General features: G+C 41.7%; 1 protein-coding gene across 5 annotated transcripts in view; it reads left to right on the forward strand.

The window, feature by feature from the left end:
• The window catches only part of qkia (QKI, KH domain containing, RNA binding a), a 68710-nt gene that overhangs the window by 25106 nt on the left and 16420 nt on the right, over positions 1 to 27184 (forward strand). For all 5 annotated transcript variants that reach the window (XM_058616235.1, XM_058616236.1, XM_058616234.1 and 2 more), the window contains exons 3-4: positions 7138 to 7254; positions 15300 to 15443. In XM_058616235.1, coding sequence (XP_058472218.1) covers positions 7138 to 7254; positions 15300 to 15443 — 261 coding nt within the window. The remainder of the gene's footprint in view (positions 1 to 7137; positions 7255 to 15299; positions 15444 to 27184) is intronic.

Raw genomic sequence — 27184 nt, forward strand, 5'->3', positions numbered from 1 at the left:
AGAGGAGACAAGATCTAGGATTGGTGAGGAAAAAAAGGAGGGGGGGGAATTATGATGCAAGGGAAGTGTCACTTCCTATCCCATCTGTCCCTTGCTTAAAGGAGAGGAAATGGTAATAATGATTATTAGACTGGGGAATATTTTACCCCTCTCACATTTTCATCTGATTTCCCAGATTCCCCTCATTGAACAAAGATGTATGCATATACGTGTATGTATCTCACTGGCAAAGGTCTGGGTTCTGACCAGAAGGCAAGCAATTATGGTCCCTCAGTCGGTTTTGTGTTTTTTTGACATCAACTCCCATGCAGGAGACGATTTGTTGTTGTTCATACCATTTGCCCGTCTTTCCCCCTCCCACAGTTCTCTTGCCGTTTTAGGGATTCATACCGTCTACTTGCATTCCCTGCAGTTTTCACTTTAAATGACAAATACGACTCCCACCTTATCCTTAGGCTGGAGTCACACTCACTCAATAGGGTTTTCTGTCTCACCTATGAGCCCCCTGCTCTGGTTTCACCAGTAGATAATTAGATTGTCCTGGTGCCTGGATGCAGTGCAGCATGTCATTTCTACCAAAATAACTTGCCTTGCCAGCACACCTCTACCCTAATTCCCTTAAGTGTGTCTCGTTTCTGGCTTGTGTGTAGTCGCCTGTGTGCCGCATCCATCTGTAAGTGTGTTTGATATGCTGGCCTGTGTCTCCATCATCCGTTTTGTCTGCATGTGTCCCAACCCGCGCGCACATGTTCATCAAAGTCAGCCATTTCCTGGTCTCGTCAGTGGTGCAGAGCGCTGTGAAGTGACCGTGCATCTTGACTGACAGCTGAGTCGCAGGCTATCTGATAACTTCAACCTTCAATTAAATGCTATCTGTGGCTCCACTTTTCTTCTGAGCGCACACACACACACACACACATACACCTTGATAGATAGTTGACTGATGGCTCAGCATGTCATTTCTGTTGACCTTCAGGCATCTGATAGGATATGTGACATGTCTTTTAAGTGTGTCTCTGTCTCCTCTTTATTCCCAGAGTATTTGAATTTGCCGTCTGTTAAATGCTCAGGTGGGTTGTGGGCTACTGGACAGAGAGAAATGCTTAGGAGTGAAACCATCCTCAGTTAGATACGAGCTGTTGAGCAACTAGTAAACAGGGCTGTTTAAATTATTTTTGCCAGATTGAAGGCATTGCAAAAAAAGAAAGCATTTATGTAGGGTGGATTGAAAAGGAAATTGGGTGACACCGTGCAAATGCACTGTTGCATTTGTGTTTATCTGGTCTTTTGGGGGTTTGTTATGGTTTACTTCAATAATAGAGTCCCGTTAAACTCCTGGTCTCCCAGTTTCTTCATCTTAAGCTCCACTTGTCATCTCCAAACTAAAGATCCACACGGGAACAGATGTTTGATCTCCCTGCAAGTCTTCATTTTTTGGTTATTAGTCTGTCTTTTGAAGGCAAATTAATCTCGTTGAAGACTACCGATGACTTGTCATCTGGAAAACAACACAGCCAAGGGATGATTAATCAATATTGGCTCTATCCACTATGATGTTGGAGACTGAAAATTAGTTTTTGTTTGTTGTTGTCATCAAGTGTATTGCAGCTACACGTGAAAGTCCTCATAAATTTTAAACTTTAAATGGTGCCTTCATTGATGAACAACAGACTTTAAAAAAAAGTAATTAAAATGGCAATAAGAAATCTGCATTGAATAAAAATGACTGATTTTGTGATAATGTTATTTGAGTAATCACTTTGCCTTTCAGTAAATCCTAAAGTGGGATAGAGATACATTTTGTACCACAGAAATGTTACGCGAGTATACATGTGTCATATTTTGCAGTGTGGGGAAAAATTGCAATATCGCCTTGATATTTCACTTCCACTGCAAGGCACAAAAAGATGAGAATCCCAAAGAAAGGGCTCCGGTGGTTCAAAGCAGACGGTTTCCTGGACATTTCTCTTTTCCCTGCAGTAAAATTGCCGAACCAAGCCAGCCACAGAGAAAGTCATTAAGCTTGTTCCCATGAGGGTGTCATCACTTATCATGCTGGCTCCTGATATTCTTCTGACCCCCTTAAGTCATTACCAGTCCTGAAAATGTACCGCCCCACACCTCACCTCAGCGACGGAGTGGCAGAGTGGAGGATTTTGAGATCTCTAGCATTATGATAATGTGATGATGGGATGGTTTTCTAGTTAGCTATTTGATGCAGAGGGTGATACCAATGATGATTTAAACTGAGGGGACTATTTGTTGTAGTCAGTTAACGCAGCAAAGGGTAATGCATTTACATCTGTAAACTTCAAACTGGCATCACTTTATTCCCTTTTCTTTACCTTCACCTCTGTGTATTTCCACCCTGCATGCACCCCCAAAATAAACCCGAACGGAATTATCAAAGGAGCCATGGATTAGGTGGTAAAGGCTAGATGTGCTGAATAGAGAACTTTGAAGTCTGTAGGGCTAGTAGGCAAAGATGTCATCATGGAATTGAAGTCTTATTTTGTCTCTTCGCCATCCTTTAAAACTCCACCTCCCCCCACAGATCAAGCATGCAAACTGCTGTAGGTTGTGTACCTGTATTCCCCTCATTTTCCTTTCATCCTTTTTTTTTTTTCTTCTTGTAAAAGTGTGGAAAATGTGGAAATGCTGTGGGGTGTGCATGTGTGCGTTGTGGGGATCAAGCCACAAAGCAAAGGCAGGTGAGATGGCTTAATTGAATGATGGAGCATTTCCACCCAAAGATGAATGAGGGATAAAAGGCAGGCAGTCGGCTTGTGGCTTGTGTGTGTGGCATGTTGTGTGTAGTCGCAGGGGCAGATTGATTTGTGCTGAGAGAGACCCATGTGCCACAAGAAGATGACAGATAACCAGAAGAGAAATAGCAAGAAAAAGGAAGCCTGTTTAGTTTGTGAAACCCATGAATCGATCAGTGATACTTTGTAACATTAAGGGAGGGTTACAATCAAGTGAGATCACAGTGAAAAGATGGGTAAAGTCTGAGAGCAGGAACTGTAGTTATACCATGCTTTGATACATTGTACTGAATAAACTCTTGCTTATTTACATAAAACCAGCGAGGCTGGCTAATAAGCGATTGGTATTCTCCTCTTGTCCTGGCTCTGCTCTTTGATAAGCCCTGTGCACACACAGCCAGAGAGCATGATCTCATTTCCTGTCTGCCCACCACCCCAAACAAACGCCATCAAAGACTCAATTGTTCTACCTCTCCGAGTATTGTTGATGAAACTGCTGTTGTGTCTCAGTTGTTCACACAAAAACAAACCACAATGCCACGTGCACTTTAAAACCCACACGACAATCTGCTGTGGATGCTGTGGGTGTCTGTGGGTGTCTGGAAGAGTTCACCCCATGTATTGTGGTTTTGTGCACACTTGTGCTCAACACTAGTGCCTGTGGAATAGTGATAACTGGGGCTAAACAAAGGCCCTTTAATGTCACTGTAAGCCTTGTCCTGAAGGGGGCTTTGTATGCACGTATAAGTGAGCGCTCGTCGGTGTCTGTCTTCTCAGAAACTGTTAGTAAATGTGGATGGATTTCTCTGTGTTGAATTGAAATGAGCTATAAAAGTATACAATTGTATAAAATACTGTAAGCCTGTAGATTGGAAAGACAGTCCATTAGTGTTTGGCCAGTAAGTGGTTACTTAAGTTAAACCATTTTTTTGTATTATTTTATGTATTATTATATTTTATCGGATGGAAGGAAAACATTTTGCTGGCGTCAATTATCAGCCTTTGCCTGCCCTGATTTATAAAAATCGACATCAGTCATAGAAAAACTCTTTATCAGTCGACCTCTATACATAGTTTATACAGTTAATATGCATGAACTGTGAACAGCTTTGATTAAATACAGATGGTTAATGTACACATTGTGTCAGGGCTGGCCTCTGGCAACACCCACTATCATACAACTGGTGAATGATCTTTTCTTTTCTTTCTAAAAAAAACCCCCCAAACTAACAACAAATCGAGCAGATTTTTGGACAAACCTACACCCGAAGAGGGAAGCTGGGTGGGAAGAAAATACATGCACTGACTGAACTTATCTTGACATTACTCAGAGGAGCTGTATGTGTGAACGCAAATGTCCAAACGAGGTGGACTGAACTGGACATTAATCATTGTGATGGCTCCCCAGTACAAAGTCTAATGTCCAATTGAGCTAATGTTTGAATAGAGCCAGCCGTTGTCTGGATAATTCACAGTGAGCAAGTGGGCGTGTTGATGACTTTTCTATTACTTTTCTGCTGCTCGCCATGTTGATCCTCTACAACAGCTTTCAATCTACATCCTCAGTGCTGTGCGTAGACAAAACACGCCACATTCGAGCTTTGACCCCGTGTTTTCTTTAACTCTGGAATCATTTGTTGCTCTCTTCTAATAGTCATTGGCAACAGGGCATCAAAGGCTAAAATGAAACTGTTGATGATGATTATCACAATTTACAAAGACAAAAACTGCCTCAAAACTTTGCCAATCCCGCCCAAAAGCTCTAGAGGTTTTACACATTAGATCTCAGTCTTACTATTATTATAATAATAATAATAATAATAATAATATCTTTATTTATATAGCACCTTTTTAAAGTGCTTTCACAGATTAATAAAAGCCAAAATAAAAGTACAATGATTATGGTAATAAAACATTAAAATAGATTGTAGCTGTAAAATAATAGCAGATTAATTAATGTATAAATTAGTGATTAAATAAATAAGAAGACAAGGTCACAAGACTGCCAGTCTTTAAAAGTGGGTTTTTAGAAGTGATTTAAAAGATGTCACTGATTATGCAACTCGGGCTCCTTTGGATTTTAGGCCGCACGGTGTCTTGTAGGGGGTCAACACCTCTGACACGTAGCTAGGGCTGTCCCCTACCTGGTTTAAAAGTGATCAGTAAAACCTTAAAATCAAAACCAGTAAAAAGCCTAGCTACTGCATTCTGGCCCAGTTTGAGACGGCAGAGTGATTTCTGACCAATACCGGAGAGGAGTGAGTTACAACAATCTAATCTAGTCTCGTGAGACAGTGCACTTGATATAACGGCAGGACTAGTGAGGATGGAAAGTAGCTTTTATCACTAGGTACAGAGGAGGCTAGATGGTTCAGCTAGAGGATGTGAACAGAGGATAATATGTTTATCAGTGAGGAAACCGTATCTATCACACTCCTTTGGTTAGTTCCTGGCAGGCTCACTGGCTCTGCACCCTTCCGATAACTCACTTGCTTAGATTCCCATTGTCTCCACATTCCAGTGGCTTAAAATGGAGGTTACCTTTTCTGGAAGCATATCAACATCCAAGAGAAGAATGTCAGACCCTCAGTGCCGAGTTTGACACCAGGGAGTACAGAGAGAGGGCTTTATTCCTTCACTGTAATTATTTTTTTCATATCTCCTGTAGAGTTACACTTCAAATTGCGAGTGTAATTGTACTAGACAGTGTTGTTTCTTTATACATTCCTAGTTTGAGGTGAGGTGCTCGAAGCGCTGTGATCTCACGTGCGCTTGTGATATAATTTCCTCGAGTCATGTGTGTGTGAGTAAATCTTGTGGTGACTACTTGGCCAGACGCAGCGCCTGCTCTGCGCCGTGCCCCTGCCCACATGTACGTGAGCGCATGCCCCTGTCATCATTAAAACACATTTGACAGTGGGGCACTAGCCTCCACCCACAAGCTCTTACTCTATGGGAGGCCTCTTGTGTCATCATCTCTCTCACCTCCTCTGTCTGTATTTCACTGAGCTTTTCTTCCATTAGGCCTCTGCTCACTGTCAAGTTCAATTGTCATCAGCATATTCATGTCCACAGAGAATACTTACCACTGTCAGAAGGAGAGTGGTAGGAGCAACATGGTGAGAGAATGCCACAGAATAAAATATTAAATGCACTTTCTGTACCATTCTAGCCGCAGCCACCTCAGATTTTAAATCCAATGTTTGTTCCCTCTTCTCTAGTCTTTCTGACATCTGGGGCTTGCTCTGTAATGCATCTATTGTGTGCATTTAATATATTCATAGCCTGTAATTCTGATGGGATTTTAACTGATGGAAGATACCATTGCCTGCTAGGTTGGTGGGAACTGTCACATGTCTTATCTGCAGCAAAACCTACATATAAATATAGAACAATGTTGTGTGTACCAAAGGGAAGCAAGCACACCAAAAAGTGCCGTATATGCAGGGAGGCTGAATAACAAAACCCTGGGTGTTGTTGTCACTGTAGTCTCCGTTTTATAAGCTAGAGGCCATGCATGCGCTTATGCGCGTTGTGTACGAGTACCACTGTGCCACCATAATGCCCAGAGCTTGGGCTTCAGCATCGTCTACTGCATCACTGTGATGCAGACAGACAGGCTCTCTCCCGAGCTCCTTGAGGTGCTGCGCTCTGTGCGTTTTGTTTATGTAGAACGTCAGAAGAAGGCTAGCATGCTTGGTTGGTGGCCGACCTCCAAGGACGGGTGCCCAAGCACCCTTCGGAAGACCCAGACTTTCACAAAGTACCCCCTGCGTCAGCTTCAGTAATTGAAGTCGACTAAACAGGCAGTTGCTTTTTGAACATAGAAACACATTCATGAGCCTTGTGTCGCTGCATGCTATGATCATCCACGTTGCTGCAGCCACGGGGATTGTCTTTCTCGACAGGTTACTGACTCCAAGTGACAGGGTCTAGAAAAAACAACAGCCAGGCAGGAGTTTTTGACTGTCCTCACTCCTCACGAGTGTTTGCATCGTTTTGGGAACATACACCGATACTGTTTTGAATTATTATTATTTAATTATTATTTAAAAAAAAAAAACCATTTCCAGAGTGTTGATAAATGTTTATAAAAGTTTATTTTGGTACAAAGCTTTCAAGCCCCTCTGCCTGATAAAAGAGGGCCTTGATAAGAAACTGGTGTCAGGCAAAATAAAAGGCACCCCATAATTCCCCTTTTTAGCAACACTCTCTCCACTTTGACGTATCATGCACAATACCATCAATGAGCCAATTCAAGATGGATCTCAACCATGGGAATTCAGCTCTGGATTGTTTGTTGACATTCAAATGAAATGAATGTGAACACTAAGACTCACTGGTGTATTTCTCTCTCTCTCTGTCTCCTCAGTATAATTTTGTGGGGAGAATCCTTGGCCCTCGGGGTCTCACAGCCAAACAGCTGGAAGCAGAGACGGGATGCAAAATCATGGTGCGAGGCAAGAGTTCCATGAGAGACAAGAAGAAGGTATGTCAATCATCATGTCTCGTGTCCTGTGTCATATCTTTTGTTGCCCCCGTAGATGCACACCCAAATGCACCTGCTACTTTCCTATAAGGATATTTTGTTTAATCTAGACTTTGACCGACCGTCACACAAGAACACCAACAACATAAGGCAGCCACACACTCAGTTAATGCCTGGTGGCTGCATTCTGACATCTGAGAGGGCAGTTTGCAAAATGCTGTGCAGTGGAAAGTACACACAGTGTAGTGCTAAAGAATATGGCCAAGGCCGAGGGGGCTAACACTATTTCTGGACCCACTGAGCTGAGGCTGGAGACATAAAAGGATAATGTTGTGCGTACACGTGTCCTCCTGTGACCCAAGGGTTGAACTTCCCTAACAACCCTAACCCTATTTAACACAATTCTGAAATTAATATTTGCACAAAATGGTGCAGTTTAGAGCATGTGAAAGTAGGCATTTAAAAACAACAAAAAATGGGCTGCAGTCTGTCAGACAACGTCTGGTCCGCCTGATTTTAAAACTTTTAAAGTTGACTCGTGCAATATTTCACTTCCAAAGTTTTATTTAGATACATCATATATTTCAGCTCAGGCTTATCATTTAATAATGAAAACTTTATAATGCAACAGCAACTTGCAGCACATTCATCCCCTAACCCCTGTATGCAGGGTTGGATTTGTCAGTGTGTGCTTAAAAAGTTGCTGTGATGACATTTTTGACAGTTTTCTGTGAAGCGCCCATGCATGTTCACCTCCCAGTTGCCCAAATTTGCAAGGAAATGGTGCTGTATTACAGGGCATTTACTACCTAAGACGTGTGTATTTCATCTCTCACTATTCCCAAATAGAGAGAGATGAACACATATTTTCAGCCGAGTCATTATCTTAGAAGCTCCAGCTTGCTGCAGGGCCATGTTTTCTTCTGTCTTTCTTTTTTATGGCTCCTCCATTTGTATTTTAATTTCTATCTCTTCTCATTTCCCCTTTGAGCGTGTTCATTATTACTGAACACGATTAAAACGCTCTGCCGTGGTTCTTTCTTTGGAATTACATTTGAAAGTAGTTTAATTGGAGTGAACATGCTCAAACATGTTCACGCTCACTCATGCATGCTATAGAAGTTTTGTGTCGCTCATTGTGTAAATCTATGACTACTTTTGTAATGTGTCAGTGTGTTTGTTTTTTGTGTGCGGCCACATCACGTGACCCTGCACACATCTCAAACTTTACTGAAACACATTTTAGCAGTTTATGGAAGGTACTAAGAAAATAGAAATCTTTAAAAAGAGTTTATTTAATTTAATTTCCTCCATTCATCATCTTTCCTCATCACCGTTCTGTCCCTTACTGAAAAGATGATGGGGGGGACACCCAGTAATCTGCTTGTTTCCCTTATTCACTTTTAGTAAATAACAGAAATGACTTAAACGTTAGCTCGCCGTACCCCAAAAGCTTTAAATGGTCTAAATGTGTCATAACTGTGGTTCAGCCACAGCTGTAGCCTCTAGTCACTGCATCCTCAGCCTCAGTATTTTCAGCTTGATGCCCTGTGGTAGCAGAGGAAGCCACAGCAGAAGCTTAGCCGGTGTGTTTATTCAGGATCCATTAGCGGCAGCGTTTTTATGCTCTCAATAATTCAGCTAGTTGCTCCCTCCTGGGCCGCACTGCCTGATGGGGAGTCGGCTCACTGGAGCTACGCAGTGGGAGAGAGTCAAGCAAAGACTGAGGGACGGAGAGAGAGAGAATAATAGGGAGAGAGGGTGGAGAAGATAAGAAAAATTAAGAACTATGGTGAGAGAAGAAAGGCAGATTAAGAATAAAATAATGTTTCCTCTTTGTAAATATGCATTCTTTTTGTCCTCACAATACAGCTCAAATCCCACACTTTGCCTACCTGCATTAGCAAATTATGTCGCATTATGTTCACTGAAGTAATTTATTCACAACCACTGAGAAAACACTGACTATTGTACTGATGCTCCTTACTTCATCTATCTAGCTTGTCCTGTGTCTTGTTTCTTACATTTATAGTTTTTCTGGTTTTATGGTAAAGACTAGCGATCACTACTGTAGTTGCTTATAAAACTTTAACTTATTTTCACCTGTAACAATGACACAGCAGCAGTAAATACCCTCTGTTGTTGCAGTGCTGTCACAGAAATCGTGTTGATCTGCTTTTTAGTTTAGCTTCAGTCAGACCATGAATGAACAGAGTACTTTCAGATAAGAGTCATTCAACTCTTGAATGTCTAAAAACATGCAGATTAGGGGATTAGGCAAACTGGACACTCTAAATTGACCGTAGTTGTGAGTGTAAGAGTAGGTGTGACCCCGCCTTTCGACCTATGTCAGCAGGGATTGGCACTGGTGCCCCGTGGCCCACATGTGGAGGATAAAAGCGGTAGAAGATCAATGAATGAATGAATGAATGAGCTCTGGAAAGATGCAACAACATTAGAAAATCTGATGCAAGCTCTCTCTTACATTATGAGAAATACAAGAAAGGAAACAACGACCTCACAGTCCAACAGAACCCCTGCAAAACAGCCCTCAAATAAATCCAACTCTTAAAGCATTCAGTTTTTAATAATACGCGACATACAACATACTCGCACCCAAAACAATCTTTTCCTTTCAGTAACCAGGTTGACAACATTTAGATGTCACTGACTCATTATCGAAATGTTTTTTGCAAGTTATTTATTGTGTTCAGTAAATCATTAGCCAATGACCTGCAGGCATTGTAGCGCACTCACAGATAATGTTACACAACCATCTATAGTTATTTGTTTTAAAAGTGAGGAAACCTCATCATAGATCTGATTTCTTTGTTTTCTGCCTAAGTTGTCTCTTTAGGTTTGTTGTTTAGTCCTCCTCGACTGGATACAGCTTCTGCTTGTGCTGCAGTTATGAGTTACCAGAGAGAAGAATGTCATTGTAGCACATGTGATTTATTTTTTTGTTTTCTCTTTTTCTTGTCAGGGAAATACTAAATATTAAATTAGTCGTATTGTAAGTTTTGGTCCTGAACACAGTAAATGTAACGTCACTAACTGCAGCTGTGTATGTGTTTTGGCGGACATGGTGTTGAACTCAAATAGGAGGAGAGGGAAGAGACTTACTCAGGATAATAACCTGTCCCCAGTTTGAACATCACACGCTGATCAAATGAGACTAAATGTAAGGTGAGAGTGAGTAAGTGCAGATACATTCTCTATACTCTGAGCAGAGACTCTATGACACATTTGTTCACGCTGAATGGCTCACACACTAATTCCATGGAGAGCATTTCGTTTTCAGGTGTTTAAAATGTTTTGTTGTGAAATCCTAGGCAGTTTTCAGATGTAGCCTTTGGGGAGGAAGCTTGTTAGTTCAGTCCTTTTTGATGATTATTGTCTTAACTGTTGGACAGAAATGCGACTCCTTCTAGATTACTATTCTAATCCAACTTTTCACGCGATGTGGCAGCTTGAGTCTCCCCGGTTCTCACGTTTACAGTCATGCTTAATGTAAAACAACAGCAGGAACAGTAGCAATTAAATTACAGGTAAATCATATTGATTTACTGCTCCAGTCGAGAGGGGATTTTCCTCCCATTTGCAAAAACACTTTCCTAATTCTGTTTTAACCACCAGACAGTGTGAGCTCACAGATGGCACCTTTGACAGCTGTTGTAGCTGGAACTACAAAACATGTCCTTATATGCACGGCTCATTAAAAATGACGGAAACAAATCACGATCAGTCTCACATTTTCTTTGATTTGGTTTGTGGCTGTTCCCTTATTTTGTTGTCAAATAATTATGCACTTCATATCCGTTAAGATTTTGATGTGTAATTTAGGTTTAACCTTGATCCCTTAGTGGCTTTTAGTAGTATATATCAGGATATACATTTTTGATGATCTAGCATGTAATAAATTTGTGGTATCAGCATGATCTCTGGCAGAGAAGTATAGACCTCTGGCTCCAGGAACCTTCAGCCTTTGCCAGCCAACTGACAGTGCCACACCATGACTGCAACATTTTATAGCTTAAGAAGAACTGGCACTCGATGACATTGGCAGTTAGTCAATATTTTCAACTTGATTTGCCTGTTGGCAGTGTAGCATGCAAGCCTACGACGCTTGTTTTAAGTTGACACGGTTTCTCCCCCCCCCCCTAATTTCTTTGTTTCAGATTACCTGACCCAGCACTTACAAAAGCCTGTTTGGTTTTTTTTTATCAAGAAATTACAAGGAGCCTTTGTGTTGACAAAAAAAATTTTGAGCAAAGTCCAGGTCTTGGTGCCCAAGGGGTTATTGGCTGGAAATGACTTGAGAGGGCAAGAGGAGAATGTGATGGTTCAGGACATTCAGGGAGGCAAATCGCTGCAGGTGTAGCAACAATTGCAGGTCTGGTTTATTGGAGCTATAATTACTTCTGTTGATGCAAGCTCCTTTTTTCTACACATAACTAAGAATCCTGACATTTAGGTGACCTCTTTACAAAGGAGGAGAGAAACATTGTTGATCTGGCTGATCTGACAGGTGCTCTTTAGTGAGGCAGGAAGAAGCACAAAAATATGATCCTAGAAGTCTTGCTGAATATTGAATCATGTAGACAATCATGGGGAAAAACTAAGACACCTTGTCTGAATTAATTGATATTTCACAATTTTATAAAACTAAAAAAAACAAACCAAATCCAGACAAGTGAATTCATTCACTCTTATTTCCTCCCCTCTCGATAACGTTTCCTACTGTGACAGTGATTGTATTGAAGTAAGTATATCCTAGTATGAAAGTCAGTTCAGTCCTGGTTCTTATGCAGTGTTCCATATCACATTTCTTAATCAGCTCATACTTCTTTCTCTACATGCACACTTATCCTCGTTGATCCTCCGATGGTTCTGCCGCTCCCTACTGCACCTGTTTTGTCTGCTGGCATTTAGCCTCGGTTGCTCTGACCCCAGTCGAGGACGTCCTTGTGGATCAAAGTAGTTGACTGTTCGGTGTGAGAGAGGCGGAGTTGAAACAAATAGTTTCATTTATGAGTGTTAAAGTGCAGCACTGCCAGGACGTCATTTTTTACCACATATTCCAAAATCCCAAAGCAGCAGGGTGGTATATAAAGCGGGGTAGGATTGAAACCTCTGCGTCTGCAAATGTCCACCCTGTCATGTCCTTGCAATAATAAATAGAGCAGCTTCCCCATGGATAGAAACTGTTGAAACGAGGGTTCCAACAGGATCAATTCCATTAACAACACAACAATAATAACAACAACAGTATAAAGTAACATGAACATGTAAACGGCTAGATTGAACTGCCAAAATAAATAAATACAGGGAGGGGAGAGCCAGAAGGAAAAAAAGAGTCATCTATTTTTATAACCTTTATGAATGTGGTGCCATCCATGTTAAGAATTGAGGCCTTAGAGTATTTTAGGCTCAAGCTGAGAGGTGTGAAAGCCAGGAGGCAAACAGGTGTTCTACAGTCGACGGGAGTCGGGGAACATTATGAAAGAGCGGTCTTTTTTCCTCTGATCCTATTCTTAGATGTTGTTTCAAGATGCAGTATTCACTCTATTTGTTTAAGATGTATATATTTGTTGCCAAAACTGATACCCTCCAGTATGTAGTTAATGCTATGGCATTTGATGTCAGCCAGCATGGGCATTCTCTTCAAAGGCTTTTCCCAGTATTCCCTCCAGCACTCGCCTCCCCTCTCTTTTGTCACCCTCCCACTCTCCCTCCCCCCTCACCCTTCCACCCCTTTGTCATGCTGTCACTTCCTCTCAGAGGGCACACTGCGACCTTGTTCACAGACAGTCGTGCTGTTGTGTGCGTGCATACGTGTGTGCACGTTTGTGCACTTAGTCCTCATGTCTTCTTGAATACAGTCTAACCAAATAGGAAACTGCCAGTGTCCAGGTCCAACTAAAGCAACACGTTTGTTGTTCATCAATAGCCTCTTCAGCCACAGGTGGTAAAAGATTCTGAGAAAAGAGTCTGAGTGGTTACGTGTTTTTCACGACCATAAAAAAAAAAGCCTGTTGCTTGCTTGACTGGAGCTGAGCTGCATAATCCCGCTCACTGTTTTGAAACACAGTGGTTTCAGAACAGGAAGTGAAGTTACTATAAGAAATGCACAAAACATTTCCTTGTGGCTATAAAAGACACCCTCTTTATGATTTCATGTCTTTTTTTAACTAAATAACAGTTCCATACTGCTCTTGAACATCCTGGGCCTGGTTCCAGAAATAATCTAAGTCATTAGCTCTGACTCAGTTAGGCAATTCAATATACTTTAAAAATGCCGGTAATTGAAATTGAAATGGTCACATAATGTTGCTTTAATAAACAATATGTTTGTGTATGCCCACCATGTGTTTTAGTGTGCCTTGCATTGCAATGGCTGCCTTAATAATCCTGTCTGTCCATTGTAGAAGAGGCTGAGTCACCTTCCATCCCCCATGTCCCCTAATAGGCTATAAGCAAACAGCCATGGTGAAATAATGGGCTGACTGCTAAAAGTAGGCCCTCCCCCTGTGCTGAAAAGGAGAAAACGAGAGTGGAATATTGAACCCCCCTGTGTGTGTGCGTGTGCGTGTGCTAGCACGAGCACGAGCGCGTGTGCATGCACTAAAAAGAGCAGTGCCATGGCAACCGCTCTTTGGAGTAGAATGCAGGTGGGTGGCACTCGACTCAAGTGCTAAACTGTGTGTGTGTGTGTGTGCGCGCGCGTGCATGCAGGGCAGTGTATTTGCCCCGCCGAGTGTCCTGAAATCATGTCAGGTGGGCCCCCCTTTACAACTACTGCAATGCATTGTCTGTAATTCCACAATCTCATCAGTCACTCTCTACTCACAAATGTGAGTTGGTGGAAATTGCAATTTGATTTAAAAATGATCAATTTGGTTTCTATGTATTTGATTTTCTGGGTTTTGTTTCCACAAAATCTGTTAAATATATATAAATATATATTTTTTTGTTTTTCCAGACAACCTAGACCTAAATTCCTCAACTTGGGGGGTGGGGGGGAGTAGTCAGCTTTGAAACTGCTGGCTTTCATGGTTGTACAGTGACACGCGATACAGCCTCCAAAAGCTTTTTAGAGCATTGTCAGTGTGACATCACTGCTTTTACTGTCAGCAGGGCAACAAGAGAAGGCAAGAAAAGAGATATTTTAAATGTAGAAGCACCTACAAATGTGAAGCTACTCCACATTTACCTCCACATATCCAATTTCTGCCTTTTCACAAGTCTCGCGCCTCTCAAAAGAGTGAAGTGGGCATGTGCTTTTAGTGAATACAAGTGTTATAATTTGAACTGAGCATGACCGGGCTCCAATTCAACAGCAGTATGTGTCAATCGCGTGCATGAGAATTGTTACGTCTATTGATATGCACATCGGAAACATTTTTGAATGGTTCAACGCTACTGTATGTTATTTTTGGTCAATGTTCTTAACTCAGCCCCTGCATTCACATCTTGAAACTGCTTGCATTATCAATACAGCCCTTTTTGCCTTCGACTCAGCTCTAGTGCTGCAATTTGGCACTCTGTGAGTGCCTTGCCGCTGCCTTTTCAGGAGGAAAAAACACTCCCTAAGAGAGCTATTGTTACTCAGACAGTATTGTCCACACAGATGCAAGTCAGAGACAGAGGCACTCACTTAAGTACCTTCATGCGCAACCTCTTTTCCATAAATTGGTTTTATTTAAAATCCCCATCCATATCTCTTTGGTCTATCCATTCATCCATCTTTTACTGTTATTAATTGCTGCAGGCTAGCTGTCAATTTTGTCTCTGTGAGGTAGGGTATCTATTAAAGAAAGGTGTCCTTTCAAAGTTGAAGCTAAAAAGCTGACTAAAGGGCTAATCCTGTCATCCGTCTTCCCTTCACAGGGCCCTGTCGTCCTCCGTGTATTAAACTCTGAGACGTTTGCCTGCACTCTCTCCCTTTTTAGGCAATTTTACAGCATGGGTGTTAACAGCACACCCGCAGAGGTGCATTCACTCACCATCTCTTTGTTTCTCACTCTCCCTCTATCTTTGTCCAGGAGGAGCAAAACAGAGGGAAGCCAAACTGGGAACACCTAAATGAAGACCTTCATGTCCTGATCACAGTGGAAGATACACAGGGCAGAGCAGAGATCAAGATGAGAAGAGCGGTGGAAGAGGTCAAGAAGCTCCTCGTACCAGCTGTGAGTACACATGCCAACATATTACGCATGACATAATAACATAGTGGCACCCTATCAAGTGTTCTGCACAAGTTCCTGTTTTTTGGGTTTCAATTTGGGAATCAGAGGCAGTTAGTGTAGAGGACATGGTGGAACCATGAAGCCTTTTCATGTTAAGCTATCTCAGTGTGAACAACAGCATAATGGGGCTACATATGGCACACCACCTCTCTCCTACTGTTCGCTTCCTGTTTGTCTTCCATATATAGATCAGGTGAACAGGTTGGCTGCACCCCCAGTGGGTTGGAAACACACGGGTAGCTGCACACACCTCCTGTGACTGCCACATTTCATCCCCGCTTCCCCTCTGCCCCAACTTCCTCATACACTGTGCCACTGGTGATCTGCTGGTAGTTTTTGGCACGTGATGTGCATTTTTCTCTGTTTACTGTGGTGATCTGATGAGAGGGGCAGGTGAAGGCCCAGATTTGCTATCAGGTGGCAATCCACAGGGTTTAGTAGTCTGATGATATGAGATCGGTCAGTGCCAGGCGTGCAAGATGAACCAATGGCTGCGCTGTAACTTGAATCCTCATATTGTTGAGCTGCGCTTTATCTTTTAAATGTAGAATTGTGCTTATGTGTGTGGGAGAAATAAATACATCATGAATGATGATTGCCCTAGATATAGCTGCATGGCAGCACAATTTATCTGCCTATAATGTTTCAGTAGCAGAATAATGATGCCTTTTATAACCACAGGGAAAGTGACAGCTCAAGACTCGCAACCCATTTAATTATGAGCAAATACAGACATGTTACAAGCAGGAAGACGTTTGAGATGATCGTACATGATGCTCTTCAGACATAGCCCAATTCTCACCCCTCTGAACGTACCTTAAAAGTAACAGATTTGTATCTGATCACATGACAGTATGGCTAAATTTGTAACTGTAAGAACTGCTCACCTGAAGCAGTTCTTATTTCTATTTATTTCAGTTCTATTTAACACAATAGTTGAATTCATGCTCGTTTGTCTCATCAAGGCCATGACCCAGCCTGACTATGTGGAAAGCACTTCAGTTCATGTTCTCACATTTATGAGTTTCTGTTCAGCCTGTCTGTTGCTCCATGAGACACTTTTTTATGTTTTTGAGTGCAGGAGTGTTTCAGATATCAGTCGGTATGTACACACATAGGATGTTCCTTAAATGTGCACGCACATACTGTATGTGCAAGCAACAGTGTTCTGAAGAGTGATGTAACTCAGTCATTGTTGACTTACGCCTTTTTGTCTCATTTAAGCCACTGATGGCTCTTTGCAGCCAGCCCTCATCAGAACAGAGTGCCACTAACATGGCCTTCAGACTCTTTGAGAAATCTTTATTAATTTCACATCCAAACAAGGGTATTAAAGATGTTCTAGAGAGTCGGTATCTGAACCTTGCAGGAGATTAAGAATAAGAAGAAGCTCTCCACTTTTATTTCTCAGACATAAGAGTTTTATGGAGCTAATTAATGACCCATCGCAGTCTACTAGAGGCAATTTTTCCTTCAAGCAAGGCATCTTTGTTCATTTAAATGTAATGAAGAGATCATTCCATTAAACAGATTGTCTTTTTAGGCCAACAAATGAACCTATAAATAATTTGATCGTTGAGGAATAAAATGTTCCTGCCTTATTTTATAACTTAATATCAAATTGTCTTGGCCACTTGTCTTTGTTTATATAGAAGTTATATAAGATTTCTAAGAAAAGTAATTGCCTTCAAGGCAATTTTTGATTAAGATTTTTCTTTTATATTTAACATATATTATGTTAGGTATGGCTGTGGACCTGACCCCCATTCCAACTTCCAACTCTTGGAGCACATTATGACAATGGCCACATTTGATTGTCCGTAGAAGTGGCATTTTAACATGGCAGACAAAGCATTGACTCGCCGTGCCCCTGAGAGATGGCTGGGTGCATAATCTACCCAAAAACCACCTGGGGCACTCTATTTTTCCCCATGTAATTACATACAGCACTGTGCAAAAGTCCAGAAAATATGGGAAACATGTATTCAGTTTTAAAATAACTAGATTTTCCAGAAACAAAGCTGCTTCTTCAGGTTTAAGTGTCAGGTATTTAGTGTGACATACCCTTACACTGGGAAAATAGCATGACCCTGACTCTCTTGAAACCTGTAGTTGAATCCTAATTAATGTTACCGGTGAAACCTGTTTTTGTCCTACTGCTTCCATGTCGACAAATTACCTTTTGGAAAAAGGTCTTTTATGCCAGGTTTTTTTCAACACACGCTTGAGCTTTGTTTGCATGTTGTATGAATTAAACTAAGTAACGGTACAAGAGATAATGAATGAAAGACAGCTTGCTGCAATGCTTGCAATGCCCGTTATCATTGATCATTGATTAAAACGTGGACATCCTTGGTATGCGTTGTTCTAATGAAGGGCAGCTTCTCCACATTTGGCACCGCAAGATTGCCTTTATTAAATTGCACAGGAAACAAAATGAGATCAAGCTTTTAATCCCATTCTACAAACATGCTTAACTTGCCACCGAAGGTCGCCCAGCAAGGGAAACAAAGGGGAAGGGTAGAGAGATAACCAAATGTTGTTTTGTCTTCAAGCCTTTCAGTAAAGTAAAAAGCCATGTAATGATAGCTTTGCTTTTTAAATCATCCCATATTGACTCAACTTTGGATCTGAAGCCAGGATGTCTGGCATGGAGAACCCCATACTTAACCAGTTAATCTAAATATGCAGTGTCATGAAAGGAAGAATTATATTCTGTGGGGAATGTTGTTAAGCAGTAATGTTATATTTGATCATGAAATTACTTTTCAAAGGAATTGTTTGACTCAAGGCACATGGGAATATGTTGTTAATACATTTTGTGTTTGTCAAAAGCATTTTAGTGGTTGTCGTATTAATAGAGCAAATATTGACTATTGTGTAATGCCCAGTCATTGCTCCTTCTCAAGACATTGATTGACGGCCGGAAAACGCCACTGACGGGAAGTGTTAAAGGTGCACACTTGTTCCCCTTTACCCTGATAGCTCTTGTTTTTACCCAATTTCCATGAACTTTTCAACTCTCAGTGAACTTGGAACAAGGGAGTGTTGTAGAGATGAGAGAAACGGGAAGGCAGAGAGAGAGAGAGAGAGAGAGAGAGAGAGAGAGATGGGTGGGAGAGTTTGATTGAGCTACTCTTTCAAGTGTGGATTTACTCCACTGATCCTGCACTGGTACGCACACTTTTGCTCAGAAAAAAATTCCACATGCATTCACACACACACACACCGACTAAAATGCTCTGCTTATCCCTTGAGTCTGTAGGTTAAGGCAGTCAAACGAAACTAGCAGTAGAGGCCCACTGCACTGTAGGTAACCTCCACTCAGATGCTTCCAGACCTGAATGCATAAAGAAACCCTAACTTGCTCACTCCACATACCCCTTCTGTCTCCAGACTGGTATGTAGGGAACATGTGATATGTTTTAGCCTCACAATTGAATTCTCACTATTTAGCATCACTAGTTATATAATCTTCCTTAAAAGGCCAAATGTGTAACATGAAATACTACAGGGGTAGAGGCGACAAACACATATAACAGGAAGTATTAACCTAGAATCTCTTTCCTTTCTTCCGCCTCTGTATGCGCTGAATCTTTGGAACATGTTGCAGCTTTGAGCAGACACATCTGTAGGAACCTGCTGTTTGACATCAATGATTGGGATGAGAGCCAAAGGACGACAACATAACTTATTAAATGTTTGACCACAAGCCACAATGCAGTAGTTTTTGACAGATTACACTGTGAGTGTGATTGACAGGAGTATGCACTGGACATTGTTATGGTATAATAAATTCCCATTTGTCCTCTCAACATATCTGAGGGACAAATGGGAAAATGACAGATAGGCAGACAATTGGACAAGGCCATACAAAGGCCTTGTCTGTAACTAACCCACCCCCCCCCCCCCCCTTCTGTTGTTCTTCCCTGAAGAGATCCTTTCCTAATAAATATGTTGTTGCTAGACTTGTTTACATTTTGCTTCTGGGCAGTAGCACTGAAGTATAGAAGCACTATTTCTTTTTCAGATAAATCAGAGACTTCTTGGTTGCTTTTTTGTGATCTTAGCTTGAAAAAAAATCTACTATACACTTACATGATGACTGCATATTATGTCATAGGCTTAAATCACATCTCCCTGCTTTATGTGCTTGAAGATTAAAGAGGCCTATAAGCCACTGGGCTTTCCTCTTTTTCTAGTATCTGGTTTTTTTTTTTTAATAATTCTAGTAAGATAAATTTGTCAGGTCATTATGGCTTTGCCTTTTGCATATTTTCCCCTAAAATATGGCAGATTTTGGAAATTGAGCGTGCCTATATGACGTTACCATGAAAACAAATCAACATTAGCACCTCATCCTTTCTTAATGATCAAATTGATATCCGCTGATGTGTCAGCTTTGAAATATCATGTTTAGTCCTAAGTGGTTTATTTTTGCCATTTTTTTTTTACAGTATATAGGTTTGTAGAGTAAGCATGAGACCACGGTGGCCACACTGCTCTAATCTGACTCAGTGCACTGATGACAAACGCTTGCCGCAAGGTACTTACAGTACATAAAAAAAAAAAAAAAAAGAAAAGAAATTGTGAGCTGGCGTTGAATTTCTTTGCACAAACGCACACACAGACACACACAAATGGAGCATATGAGACAGCAGCAAAGGTTTGGTTTTAAGGGAGCTGCACAAAGAGAAAGAAAGAGTTAGTTGGCACTGGCCCTGGAGAGCCCAAGTGCATGTCTCGCTGAATGAAAGTGTCATTCCCGAGAACAAAGTGAGCATGGTAGCAGCCTGCGCAGACCAGTGGCCTCAAGCACTACTCTCCATTTGCAACACAGTGGGAAAGCCTTCCTGCTTCCCAGCTTCAGCTCACTGCTCCCTCTTGTGCTCCAATCCCCTCTTGTTCCCTCAGTCCCTTTTTTTTGGTCACTTTTTAAAGATCTGTTTTTGGTATTTTCCAGTCCACGTTTTGGAAATTACAGGTTGGTTTCATTGCTCCACTTTTCATTTTGTTTATAAATGGCTTTTCAGTAGCTTGCAAAGTGAGACCTCCACAAGTTGCCGTGTTTGGCTTACCAGCCTCGCTGTTCTCCTAATAGGCCAAGACTAAGTTTCTCTTTTGGGCAAACCTCTATGACCCTTTGTTATAGTTCCAGTCTCCTGCTCTTCACAGCCCGAGTCTCTCTTTCATCCCTCCTGTGTTTCACTGCCTTGGACCACCATGAGGAAGAATATATAGTAGGTGTTTTTGTAAAAGGCAGACAGATGGACCTTAATGCAAGCCAAGTTTGGCGATCTGCAGGGTGTTGTGTCTGTACTTGCCAGTAGCATCCGGCTTTGCAGAGTGCTACAATCACAGCACTACCAGAACCACTCAGAGGAAAGACAGGGGCAGAGAGAAGATGACTAGATTTTAACAGACAAAGTCTGTTCTAGCAGTGTTCTGACTTGGCAATCAGCAAACACCCTTTTTCTTCTCCTTTTTCTCTCTCTCTCTTTCCCTCTCTCTCTCTCCCCCCCCCCCCCCCTCTCTCTCTCTGTCAGCAATGTATGACAAATGAGTACAAAACACCATCTGGCTGCATCCATCCATGTGTGCCTCTCCAATTAATGATGTTTATTCTCCGTTACGTCTACCTATCACTACCATTCTCCTGTTATTTACTCTTAATCGACTGCTCCCCAACCCCACCCCATACGTCCTCTGCCATGCATGGTATCCAGCCATTTCCATAAACGGCAGCTTTAGTGGGCCTGATTTATTGGCTTGAGTGATGCAATGCACTGCAACAGGAGTTAAAAACCATAATAGTGCAATTACTTCAAAGCTGCAACTTTATGGTCACACAACGTGGGAGATTATGTGTCTTTGCTTCGTGACAGGAAAAGAGTTGAGGAGTGATGAAACTAGCTTCTGTGTTTCTGTCATCCTTGGATGTCTTAGATGGCCCAGCGCCACAATGTGTATTATTTGCGAGCTTACTTGCAAGGCACGTGCTACGTCTGCTGAGTAAAGGCGGTGACACGCTCGCACATTAAGTCATACTGTGTAAGAAAGGCTACGTTATCTTGTCCAATATATTGTGTGATTATGTGCATGTGAATGTGATGAATAACAAAAAGCAGCTTTTCTCTTATGGTGCCAGTGAGCTCATGATGTAGACTTCGAGGCGTTGCGGGCAGGCAGTAGTTAGATGCTCTTAGTCAACCTGGCAGCCTTTCTTTCCCTCTGGGTTGTTATTACCTTCATCAGGCTAATGAACGAGCTGAATTGGATCATATTAACCTCCTGATCTCCACCTCCCAGGACACTGCAGTTACAACAAGCTGGCCTGCACTGTTCACTGCACTCTGTGTATGTGTGCGTGCGCGTGCGTGTGCGAGAGAGAAAGTGAGAGAATGGTTAAGCCAGCCCACCTGCATGAAGACACTGCATCTCCCACATGAATGTTAATCATCTTTTTAATTGGCTTCCTTGACTTGGTGACCTCTACTTGAGACGGCAAGTCTGCATCATTGTGCTTTGCTTTCAGTGCTGTTATGCTGTTTTTTTATTGTGAGAGTGAGAAAGAGAGGAGCTGGCCTCTAGACAGTCACCACCGCAGACTCTCAGCAATCTTCTTGTCTTCCACTTTCATTTTAATGTATCTCGACTTCATTACACTTTGCGCTCATTTACTCAGGCTTTTTGTCCGTCTATAGCCTGCTAATACATTTGAGATAAGTACTCCGCACACTCATTTAAACCTTTTAACCAGGTGAGCAGACGAGAGCAAACACTAAGGGCCCGTAAACACACAAACGAGTTTTAGACGATCTGCAAAAGTTTAATATCGTTAAGGCTTTTTAAGTTTGTTTAGGATCAGCATGTGTCTATACAACCAATATGTATATGTAGCAGCATTACAGCATGATGTACAGGCCTGGCATATGTACTATAGCGTTTACAGTCGTTTTGGGGGTGTTGTAAAAAGATTGTATATGGAAAGTTCTTTTTTCGTGTGAATAAGGCTTAAATGGCTGTGTGATGTATAAATCACCTGCGATTAATCATCCACAGGTGGTAAGTGGGTGATTGGAATTGACCACATAATTGCTTTACAACAGGTAGCATATGTGACTTTTCTGACAGTTCTGCCAATAATGATCACGGCTGCATGCCATTTAATTGGTTAGTGTGTGAGAAGTGGCTGTGTGAGGTGCTACAGCTACTCAGGCATATGCACCCTGACCGCCAGCTCCCAACACCAAAACAATAAAACCCGGGGTATTTTTTTCACCAGTACATAATGGCTAGGAAAATAAAAACAACATACACAATTACATATTGCACCAGAACATGTAAAACAAAACATGTATTGGCAAGAGAATCTTGGAGCTATTTGTTCTTGTCATACCTCAGTGCCTTTCCCAAGATGAAGAGGGAACAGTTCTTTCATCCCTTATTTCATTGGATAAAAGCATTTGCCATATGACTGAATATATGATTATTATTGTTATTATTTACTCATTGATATAGTCTTGTCGCTCTGTCTTCAGAAGATATTTAAATTATTTTTAGTCACAACTTCCTCTGATTGCATCTGCACCTAAGTAAAATCATCCCTTAATTATCTTGCCATACTCATCTTTTCCCCTTTAATCTTTTCTGTCCATCTTTTCCCTCATCCTCTGTGTCCCCTCACTTTGTGTGCTTTATCTTTTATTTTTTTTGTTGTAGTTGTGTATATTTGCCATGTCTCTTGCTGTCTGCTGTTCTCTGTCTCTCTGGGGGATTGAATGGACAAGCCGTCGAACACTACTTCTATTATTGTTCCTGCAGTGGCCTGAAGGCCGCCACATCCTGTTAACAACACACAGGTTACAAACCGTACAAAAGACTGGGGATAACGGCCTCTGCAATACACATGGTTTAAAAAAAGCATGACTGACTCACTGATTCAAAATACATGAAGGTTTTAAGAAATTATTTCCTTAAATTGTGTTCATAGGATGAGACCCAAAATGCATACAAACCTTTGTTTGGACCAAAATGTAATTGGTTCTGAAGTCACATGCGTATTTTAATGCATCCAAATGTGTCACCATCAGCACCACAATTTTAAGGGTTGCCTTTTGTCATTTCCAATACACACTCATACTTATTTCAATTATTGTAAACAAGAATATAGTGTAGGTAAATATTTCTTTATTTAAAGCACAAATAATAGTGTAGCATCATCCCTCATTTAAGTGGATACACAGAAATCCTGGCTCTTTTGTTGTAGGTGCACAGTGTATATTTGTGTCTTTCCTTGAGTTTCCAAAGACATTAGATATGAAACATAGATGCAAACATATAGTTGCATGTGCACGCTTGCTGTACCACATACGGTATCTCTTGAGCTTCTATCTTCGTGTCAGGCCAAACCCACAGAAGGAGAGCTTGGTCTGGTCTTGGCCTAAGGGCTCCTCCCCTGCAAATCTCCATCTGCCCATCCCTCCCCATTTCCAGCTCCATGGCTCTCCTGGCGGGCAGACAGGTGGTTCTGACCCTAAAGAAACAGCACCCCTAAAGGGAACAACCTGCCTCAGCCTGGCAGCCTTCCCTGATCTTGTCCTCTTCCTCTTTAATTTCCTGGCCCTGGCACAGAAAGACGAGCAGACTTCATCAGCGAGTTTTAGACTGGAGAGACATTGCCTTTGATATTTTAGCAGCGAAGCACATATAGAAAAATAATTAACATCATTTGTGATTAAATAAAACTGCCTTCATTTAAATTAGCAGTAATTACTATATGACAATCCAAACAATCGAAACGTCTTAATGCAGTGGCCTTTTAATTAGGGGGCTATTTATGTTATACAATTTTATGATTGAGATTGAAAGATTCTTTTTCTTATCTGCATCCACCCAAGGCCGTACATACGTATAATAAGCTCAGTAGTTGTTGTGGGGGTTAGCGTTTGAGACGCCATGAAAGCTAAGAAAGTGGCAGTGTGACTTTGAATTTCTCCCTCTGTTCTGTTCCCCACATCATCAGGAGTTTGCTCACGGAGCCAGTCACAAGATTGGGGGAGGGGGGGATATTCCAAGGCACAAAAAAAGATTTAGATTTCAATAACATTTATGCTGAATGGCATCTTTCATCTCCTTCCTCACTCTGTGTTATCCTTCAGTTGTTCTTCAGCTCACTGGTGTCAACAAATCGGGGGAATGGAAAAACAGAGCACAATAATATTTATATGCACTTTTAGGCACAATCTATAGATTAAAGGGGATTACATGAAACACAGACAAATGTATATTCCTCAATGGTGATCCATCAACATCAAGTATAAGTCCGATATTATCTGTGGTGGCACCTGTCAGGCTGCAGGTTGGTGAGGGTTGGTTGTGATGATGGCACGGCACACATGCCACTTATACAAACTACTAGTGCCTGTCTGCTGTGGACCATAAAACCTTATGGATTATTTTTCTTTTTCAAAGGTCCGCCAGTCCATTAATGCAGTGGGATTTCTCCCAATGGCCAGTCCGACAATGACAGATGGTCTTTTATCATTATGTGAGAGAGCGAGCCCAAAAGAGCAACATCGGGTCAATGAAGAAACAACACAAACACTACTGTAGAAAACCTGTTCTGTTATTATAAGGAATGCAAAAATCATTTCAGTTCATTAATAAACTGTGGTGTGATAAATTAGACAGGCTGTCACACTCAACATAATTAATGGGAAACACGGACTAATGCAAACTAATTTAAACACAGCTACATGTCGGAATGCTGGAATAAAGAATGCTGGTGCTATGTCACTTATTGACTACAATAACTTGGCATCTGTAGTTTTAAATCCTTGTCATCTGTGGTCCTGAATCAAACCCTGGCCTCATTAAGTTGCAATTAGCTCTTTGTCTTTTTTCACATTCTCTCCTGAGTTCTTTACTCGAAACACCGTCCTGTTGCTAATTCATCTCTTTCATTTTTCCGGGAATAAATCCTGTTCCTTCTCCTGTCTCGTTCATTAGAATTTTATGTTTGCTAAAATCCCCTGTGAAGGAGCATTCTATGTACACTGGCCCTCTGGACCACTTCCAAAATTGCCTTGCCTGCTTGTACTGTCCTTTCAATTTCAGTTCACATGCACACACGTGCACCTCCGTCCCCAACCACCTAGATCCCTGACATCATTGTGAAATAACCTCCTTCCTAATCCACCTGGTTGTGCTTGGCTTCTCGAGGGGTTGTTTAAGTATCCTAATACAGAACACAGGAAGAGAAGGCGGGTAACGAGACAGGCTCAGAGGCCTGGCCAGTTTTAATCTGCCTTGGTCCTCCTGCGACGAGGAGAGGGACCCTGCAGGCCCCTGGCCAATCTCTCCGCTTCTCTTTGATGGCCCATTTAATCTACTTACACTGAAGCAATGAAATGCAAAAGTGTGCATATGTGTTAGAATGTTTTTGCATGTGCAGATGGGAAGTGGCAGTTCAGACTTAGTGCTGATGAATGCATACACACATTATCTTTCTGCTACTTTGTTTTTTTTACACACACACATGCATGCACATGCACACACACACGTCACTTTGTACATTGTCCACCCGCTGTATTCTCTGAACTTCCCCTAGGGTCTTATGAGGGCCAAACCATGTGAAGTCGGAATACACACATACGCACGCACACACACACACACTTAGACATGGACAAAGTGCTTTCATCTCGGCCTCTCGAGTGACTGTGTGTCCCAGTGTTTAGGCAGGAAAATAGGATTGTGTAGAGCTCAGCGTTTCGAAAGCCTAAAGGCCGCCTATCAAATTCAGCTCTTAGTATGTGAGGCCGCACTTTGCCAGCCATCGCTCAAGTCATTTCCAACTCTATTCTCGTAGTCCAGCTATTCAACTCACGGTGTCTCGGGTGTAAAAAACACTTTTTTGTCATAGCTTGGGTTTTCACATTGTTTTCGTTTGTTAGTGATGATGTTTGCAATACACTCTGACTGGTTTTGGGTTAAGTTTAGTGGGGCTACAGCAAAACTAAAAACTTTTCTTTATTCTGTTCAAAAACGCTCTTTTGAAATGCCAATGTTTTTTTTTGACATCTGCAGCAAATGTGCACTGAAATATGTTTTTCAGTAATGCATTAAAATAGCTTTACATTAGAGCTGCTAGGGTGCCCTAAGGACTCAAAATTGTCACAGTTGGTAACATAACATCTTACCAACACATAACATAACATGATTCTGCATCGTATAGAAGAAATCACACAGAACAAAAGAGCCTGCTAAGGGTTTAACTTTGTAGGCATGTTAGAAGAATTGTTGAATTTGCACCTCTTCATGGATCGACAGTTTTGCATAGACAAGTTCATTGGACTCAGCAGTTTGTCTCTAACTAGATCCACATATTGCTCATTTTAGAAGTATCCATCTGTCTAAGGGGATCCAGGTTTGAATCCCATACCTTGCAGGAGATCCTAAGACCTCAGTTTTCAGAGAAGACTCCCGTGATCAGCTCTAGAGTCATGATATCTGAATCTGATGCAAATCCTCCAGCACTATTTAAAGCTCCCAAATCAATCCTGGCCAAATCCCTTCAACATATTCCCTGCTCGATTGGATGGCATTAAAGGATTGCAGCGACGGAACAATGCCCCGTCTGGCAGCCTGGTGGAATGAGGGATAAAGGAAGGGAAGAAGAG

The sequence above is a fragment of the Solea solea genome, chromosome 18 (assembly GCF_958295425.1).
Source record: "Solea solea chromosome 18, fSolSol10.1, whole genome shotgun sequence".
Lineage (NCBI taxonomy): Eukaryota > Metazoa > Chordata > Actinopteri > Pleuronectiformes > Soleidae > Solea > Solea solea.